Below are 8,152 nucleotides of genomic sequence, written 5' to 3'. Positions count from 1 at the left end.
GTTTTGAACTTTAAAAATATCTTGTTTAAAATAACCTGCCTCTATCATTTTCTTGGATATGATTTCCATAATGTTACATGTATACCTTTTCCATAGAGATTGCTTCACCTTATTAAATGTTGGCCTGTTTAAAATGTATATCTATGTACTGGTCCGTCATATTTCTAAATATAATGAATGTCTAATATGTTAGATCCCTACTCTGACTTTTTATTTGAATAACAATACATTTAACCACAAACGTTGACATGTGCACTTTTGTTATAAGGAAATATGCTGTGGTGACATTATTATTGTATCCACTAATCTGAGAGTTAGAATTAGACAGGTCAGAGATCTATGCATTATAATCGTCCATTTAAACTTAATTTCGGGGGCCGGGTGGATGGTGGTCGGGCGTGCTAGATATAACATCTTTAGCAGATACGATAGTTTTACAATTATTGCATAGCACATATTCTTTTAACAACAAAAACCTTATTTATTCATTTGTTTGTTTGATGGTTGGTTGGTTGGTTACATTAATAAATGTGAAAAAAGCGACTTTCATACTTGAAAAGTTTTCGATTCGCTCACCGGACATATTCACAAGTTTATACGTAAATACATATCATTTACAAGTTAACAGATAAATGCTGGCGTAGCACAAATATTTTATGAAAGTAGCTCACAGCTTTCATTGAAACATTCGAGGCCATTGATACAAATTTAACATTCAATAATTCATGAAAATTGAAAACGCAGATTTCATATTTCAGTACGACTTTTAGCACATAAAACACTTCTCTTTTCTGTTGATTACATCCAGGCAAACACCGATTTTTAAAAATATTACCTAAACAAAAAGTAACCAAACACTCAAAAGATTTTGTCTATGGATTGAAACTATCATTATTCAGTCTATATGTGAAATCGGTGTTAGCCATAGCATGTCATAAAACAAATCTAAATTAAACATAACGTGAAATTGATCTCCATTCATTGCTAAGCGCAATGACACTGGTTTCATATTGTATGGGGCTATGATATATTATTTAACTATATTGGACGGGTACACAGCTGGCAAACCTATATTGGACGAGGTGCTAGCCGAGTCTGATACAGTTTTGCAGCTGTGTATTCGTCCATTATAACCAGTATTGTTCTCAAAAATGTATAATGATTTATTTGACATCTCGATTTTATATATTTTGACAGTAATTCAAGTACAATAAGGATTTGATACTCTTGAGAATTGAAAAAGAGGCTAGATGGATTACGATATGCACTTGATATTAATATTTTGGATTCTGAAAATAAATAGAGGCTATATTGGGTACGATATGCTTTTAATACGGATTAATTGGTTTCTGGAAATGGAAACGAGGCTAAATTGATAATATTGGATCCAATAATTTTAATTGGAACATCACGTAGTTCAAACGCTAAAAGTTCATTGGTTATAGTTTATAAGGTGTGGAATAAATGCATATATTATATGTAAATATTTAGTATTACGGGATCAAAAGCAAAATGTCCCTTCAAAATGTAATGACATATGTCTCCTTTAGTAACTATAGAATGCCATTTTCTTTGTTCCCCTGAATGTAGTTTAGAATTTTGGATCCTTCCACATGACTAGCTTATGGCACGTCGATGGTTCTACTCAGGAGCTTTTTCATGCCCGGGATAATGCGGATAATGCAAGGACGAGCACCTGATGTCTTCGTCCATGAGTTAAGCTGGAAAGTCTCAAAATGGCTTTCATAGTGTTGGTGCGAGACCCATAAAATAATTTCCCACTTGTAAACATACCGATCCTTATGTCACATTGACTCTTACCGATTTCCCCAACAACTGGTTTTGTTACAATGTAAAACATGTTACCAATTAATCATATAGATATTAAATATTAAAATTCCATAAAATATGTCACATTGAAACTCGAACTGTGTCAAACAACCTGGAAATTCAGCTGTGAAAGTCACATTTGAAATATTATATATTAGGTTCAATTACCGATTGACCGGCACGGAAAATAATCTGTTGCGTTTGTTTGGCGTCTGTCAGCATCGATTGTATTCGATTTTAAACCAATTCATTACAAAATGAATAGTTAATTTCCTCGAACGAGATTAACAGAAGTATATTCTTTAACAATTTTTACGTTACAATGTATCATATAGATCAATATCTCAAATATCACAAACGTCAACTATACCATATACATATTTTATTTTTCAAAAAATATGAAAAGCTAAACATCTGGCAAGGTTTATATTCAAACAGCCGTCCTGTTCATTTGTTGCTGTCTATCCTTTTAAAACACCGAAAGTGAAAACAGTTGTCTGTCTGTAAGTATATCCTGGTCGTAGAATAGTGTTGGGAAAATTAGACTGAAAAAAAAACGCATAAACATACTGTATCTATAACACCCGTGCTATTATTATTTGAAAAACAAATTTATAATACTTGTACACCTAAATGGATGATGAATAAGTTTTTTTATATAGAAGTTTACAAAGTTTTACTGGATAATATAAGGGAAACAATGCTTTGAAACCCTAAAATAAATCTTAATCCTTTCGTATAAATACCTTTTACCTTTTGTTTCCTATACAATGATTATTACCAAATCATACATGTAAATAGTAAAAGATTTAAATGACGATTTTGGTGATAAAGCTGATAATATTGTTGTTGTTGTTGTTGTTGGTGTTGTTGTTGGTGTTGTTGTTGTTGTTTGCGGTGGCAGTGGTGCATGGTGGTGGTGCTGCTGCTGCCTTTGTTTTTGTTGTTGATTATTTGGAATAATATGTTGTTGTTATTAGTAATAGTGATAATAATGATGATAACGACGACGACGATTATAATGACATTGTTATTTTTGTTGTTATGACAATGATAATGACGATAACGATGATGATGATAACGACGATGATAATGGTGTTATTATTTATTGTTGTTTTTGTTGGTACTCTGGTGGTGCAGGTATTAACAATAATGATGACGATGCTGTTGTTGACGAGTACTATGACAATGATGATGATGACGATGATGATAATGATAATGATTTGTAGTATTAAAGAATATAACAAAGATAAATGGTTGAAGTACAAGCAGTACTCACGTGATTGACACTGTCAGGATAACGCTGTGTCTCAAGACAGAAGGAGGCGAAAGGCTTGTACTCTTTACCACCTTTACCAACGGCATCTGTCATGTACTTGGCTGTGTAGAATTGTAAACCAGGCTCGGTGGTGTGAGTGTCGATATATCTACCAGTTGGTGGGTGTGATATCCTATAACATAATTGTTTTAGAAAAAAATTCAGATCAAAGTTAAACAGAAAACGCTATTCCTAAACAAGGAATCAAAATTCACAATTAAACACAACGTAAAATTTTCACAGAGCATGTAATTACGGTCGTCGCTGACATTAGAATAGAAACAAATTTAGTACAAGTACTTTACAAAGTTTGCACAGTGTCATGTTAAAAGATCGTCGCTGACATAAGAATAGAAACATATTTTTGTAAGTCGTAACTGTGACAAATTCTCCAAATTTATAAAACGTCAGATTATTAAGTGTTATAATTAGTTTTTCCTTTTAAAATTTTGGCATCGATGTTCTACAAAAATTTTTGGTTTTTACCAAATTTACAAGTCAACTAGAAGTCGCCCATGCTGTACGGCATTATTAGGCTGTACGGCCTTATTTGGAAATAATTTTGGTGATACATAATATTGATTTTCTTTTGTAACTCAGTATTTGTTGTTGTTGTCGTCGCTTGTTTTTGTTGTTGTTTTTGTTGTTGTGGTTTTTACTGTTTGATTTGTTTAGCTTAACATTAGTATTTTATATTAGAATTCTTGATAATATTTCAGTATCTACTAAAGGTGTACACTTATTCTTGCAAACCAATATTAATTATCAATGTTGGTCATACCTTGATACATATTTGAGTTCACCTTCGTCACCAACACAATAAGTTAAGTCAATGTTTCCTTTTCTAACTTCACTTTCTCTATCACCTAGTCTGACCGGTGACCTCAGATCATTAGGCGTTCCAGAAACATCGGGTAACTCGCCTATGAACGAATAAAAGAATAACGCTACATGTTAGCGGAAAAAAAAACTACGGTACTTAAGTTACATATGCAATTTAATATACATTGTAATTTCAATATGTGTACTGCAGTATTTCTGATTGATTTGACTTTTATACACAACATGGAAATCATGAAACAAGATAGTGATTAAATGAAAACAAGTAGAAGTATTTTCTAATCCATTTCGTTGAGTTTAAGTCACCTCCATCTTTATTGATGGAAAGCGCTCCTCCATGAAATATATAAGTTCAACCCCACCTGAAAAGAACAATCCAGCTTGATAGAGCTCTGTGATCATCATTAGATGAGATATTTTAAATAAAGTTCGTGGAGGAATTCGAACCCACATCGTTGAGGGATAATTAAGCGACCTTAACCACTTGGTCACATAGTTTTATAATATAATTATCTCATTATTATCATATTATAATGTTTTATCTTATTTTCACAAACCTGTTGGAATAAGGTCGTCATCTAAAGGTACACAACTATCTGCATTGATTTGTACAACATGATCCATGACGTCATCATCATCCTTTTAGTAACAAACAGGTATGTTTAATACTATAATCAGTTTTGATATGATGGCATTTTATACAAAAAGTAAAACGTTACATATATCTTACAGGGCAAGAAAAATTGTGCAGTCTGGCCGGGACTAAATCCCGGGACCGTTGGCATACCGTACCTAGGCTCTACCGACTGAGCTATTTTTCTGCTGACACATTCTCTCTGCCTATAAGTGAACAATCTTTGCCCGTGACAAGATTCCAAGAATGTTATGTATTTAATTTCAAATAACATTGTTTCCAGATTCATTTAAACTATTTTCTGTATCAAATAACCGTTAAACTGTCTAATTAATTTATTTTATTTAAAATATTTCAACATACATGACCCTTTAGATTGAAGTATGAGTGATTGGTTAGATTAACCGGACACGGTTTCGTCGTTGTGGCTGTGTAGTCTATTGTAAGAGCACCCTCCTGAGTCAGTGAATACATTATCTCTGTAGTAACCTCCCCTGGAAATCCTTCCTCACCATCCGGACTGACGTATTTAAGTTTGAGTTTGTCTCCCTGAATTTCTGCTTTCCAGAGCCTCTAAGAAAATGACAGTTATAATGCTATTGATGACCTTTGATCTATATATCAGTCTTGAACCTGATACTTTATCTTCATTAAAAACAAGATAATTTATGGGACTGGTTTTCAAACGGTTTGGGACTGTTACGTAATAACATCTATATCACCATCCTTTGCAATAGAATACAATTTCAACTCTTTGAAAATTTATTTTCAAACAATATAGCTAAATAGTTTTTAAAAAAGAATCCATAAAGAAGTAAAACGTACTTTAAATACATGTATGTTTAATAATATGTTTTATCAACAAAATATGACACTTTATTTGTAACTATTTACAGTCCATTTCTTCCCTACGGTATATACACAATAGTCCTGATAAAGTACAAAACCTTTTAACCTCACTTGTAGATGCTAATCGCAAATCTGACAAGTATTGTAAATATTATGAGACCTAAAAGTTAGCAACGCGTACTACATGTAGGTCAAACTTACCCTGATCCCATCATTAAATAATGTAAGATTCGGTACAGGTCAAACTTACCCTGCTCCCACTATGAATAAGTTAGGTCCGGTACAGGTCAAACTTACCCTGCTCCCACTATGAATAAGTTAGGTCCGGTACAGGTCAAAATTAACCTGCTCCCACCCTGAATAAGTTAGGTCCGGTACAGGTCAAAATTAACCTGCTCCCACCATGAATGTTTTTAAGTCCGGTACAGATCAAATACCATGCTCCAACCATGAATAAGTTAAGTCCGGTACAGGTCAAACTTACCCTGTCCCCACCTTTGATATTGTTAGGTCCGTAACAGATCAAATTTACCCTGCTACCACCATAAATATGTTAGGTCCGGTACAGATCAAACTTAACCTTCTCCAACCATGAATATTGTAAGATCCGGCACAGGTCAAACTTACCCTGCTTAATCCTGTGATCCCTCCATGAATATTGTTAGGTCCATTATTAATGTCAAGTTTATATTCCTTCCCGTCTAGTGTAAATTTCCCTCCAGCTATTCGCCCTGCCACACGTCCAACTGCGACTCCAATGTATGGAAAATTCTTCTCATAGCCTGAAATATAGATACTTTTGTAATTATATCTTGAATTTAGATTATACATAATTGTATATCAAAATTTAGATTAAACAATCTCATTACCTGAATTATTCAGTTTGTATCTAATTGCCTGAACTTTTTAATTGCCGTATACAGTAGTAATTCATTATCTGCATTTATAGCTTAAAAGTTTTGAACAAAATGCAGAAAAGAGTTTGCAGGCACATAACCCAATCAGCAAGCTGCGTGCGTCGTCAACCACAATCCCAAACCTCTCCTGCCACTTCCTTTACAAGGGAAATCCTCCAGCCTCCCCTAAAATGCACCACAATTCCGAAAATAAATAAGAAAATAATGTTGCTTTTATTGTTCTAACTAGAACAGAATATTATGTCAGCCTTCACACTATACATTTTACCTGCAACATCGTCATATCCAAGACTTATATCTGCCAATTTCCCTTTCCGGTCAGGTACGAGAATGTTGGAGACGGCACAGCCGAAATCAAGGACCGATACAACAGTTTTCCCGCCTTCAAATGTATACCTAAAGTTAAGAGATTTAACAGAAATGATATATGTAAACATAAAGTTTATAAATTTAACAAATATAAAGTAATTGCAGTTAATAGATTCAACAAACATCAACTAAATGTACACATAAATTGAATAAATTAATTAGATATTAAGTAAATATTTGCATTTAACAGATATAAATAAAAACAATATACCTATTATCAGTTAATCGATTTTCCAGGTATAAAGTAATATTATAGATATATAAAGTCAATGTAAACCTTTATTTTAATTTAGCAAAAATACATGTAAATGTAGATATGTTGCATGTTTGTGCTATAAACATATACAAATGTATTGTATATTTATTTATTTATTTAAGTCTCATCTATACATGTATGTTTAATGCAATAAAATTATTTGAGTTTGAGTTTAAGATGGACAGTAGGTCAAGAAATTGTTTGTTTGTTTGTTGGTTGGTTTGTTTGTTTGTTTAAAACAATTGTGTAAATATGTTGTTGTTGTTGTTGTTGTTGTTGTTGTTGTTGTTGTTGTTGTTGTTGTTGTTGTTGTTTGGATACTATATCATGTGATATATTTATCTCATACTGAAATGACTATAAAGAGCTATAAAATATGACGCAAGTTTTAATACAAATAACCCATGTTACTTTGATTTGTGACACGTTAAACTGAAACACTTTGAAGAGTGTAATATATAAGTTTGGCTTTACGAAACATAAATACATGTATAACATTGTGAGGAAATGCGATGACTCATGCCCAGCATAAAGTTTTCTTGACCTTATTGCACTTAAATGAAAATAAAAACGAATACAAATCACCACAAAAATAATACATTAACTTACTTATTTACATCTTTTCCGTTTTTAGTCTTCCCAAAGTGTTCCTTCTTTATTGAAATCGGCATTTTGTTTATGTGATTTATACGTAAATTATTAAAGTCCGATGTTCAAATGCACAACAAAATATGGGTCAAGGTTTGATGGTTTTACCTGTTATCATTACATGTATTTAGATCTACATGTATACTCATTTAAGCTAATTTAACATTAGTGTCTTTGTGGTAAAGTTTTCTTACTTCCCTTACTTCCACGTTTTACCTTACATCTTATTCATGCATCACTTTACTTTACCTTCAGCTTGTACTTTGTTATATTTTCCGCCTTGCTTAATGCTCGACAGTAAACTCAATATAATTGAACTCCTAAAAGTTAAGTTAATACATTTTACTGTTTTGTATTGAAGCATGTCGCGTGGTAAGGTAAGTTGTTTTTTTTTTCTTTAATAACTCGGCAATTACTTTTTTATCTATAAATAAATGGGCTATAAATATGGTGGCATATTTCTGCCACCAGATAACCATATAACTAACTAA

General features: G+C 32.6%; 1 protein-coding gene across 1 annotated transcript; it reads right to left on the bottom strand.

The window, feature by feature from the left end:
- Positions 1-2,197: 2,197 nt before the first annotated feature.
- On the bottom strand, positions 2,198-7,896 carry LOC132747392 (galactose mutarotase-like). Its single transcript, XM_060736764.1, has 8 exons — positions 7,623-7,896; positions 6,657-6,784; positions 6,099-6,253; positions 4,986-5,195; positions 4,546-4,627; positions 3,930-4,071; positions 3,110-3,281; positions 2,198-2,375 (listed from the first exon to the last, which is right to left on the bottom strand). The coding sequence occupies exons 1-8, from the start codon at positions 7,682-7,684 to the stop codon at positions 2,292-2,294; spliced, it is 1,035 nt and encodes a 344-aa protein (XP_060592747.1). The 5' UTR covers positions 7,685-7,896; the 3' UTR covers positions 2,198-2,291.
- Between the last annotated feature and the right edge of the window lie 256 nt (positions 7,897-8,152).

The sequence above is a fragment of the Ruditapes philippinarum genome, unplaced genomic scaffold (assembly GCF_026571515.1).
Source record: "Ruditapes philippinarum isolate M1 unplaced genomic scaffold, ASM2657151v2 ctg13_1_1_1_1, whole genome shotgun sequence".
In the NCBI taxonomy this organism is placed as follows: Eukaryota; Metazoa; Mollusca; class Bivalvia; order Venerida; family Veneridae; genus Ruditapes; species Ruditapes philippinarum.
Note: the sequence above shows the minus strand (reverse complement) of the source record. Positions and strands in the feature narration are given on the sequence as shown.

Coding starts and splice junctions, on each gene's coding strand:
- LOC132747392 (XM_060736764.1), bottom strand. CDS start 7,684: ATGCCGATTTCAATAAAGAAGGAACACTTTGGGAAGACTAAAAACGGA. Junction 6,254..6,656: donor TGGATATGACGATGTTGCAG/GTAAAATGTATA, acceptor TCTATATTTCAG/GCTATGAGAAGAATTTTCCA. Junction 5,196..6,098: donor GGATCACAGGATTAAGCAGG/GTAAGTTTGACC, acceptor TCATTTTCTTAG/AGGCTCTGGAAAGCAGAAAT.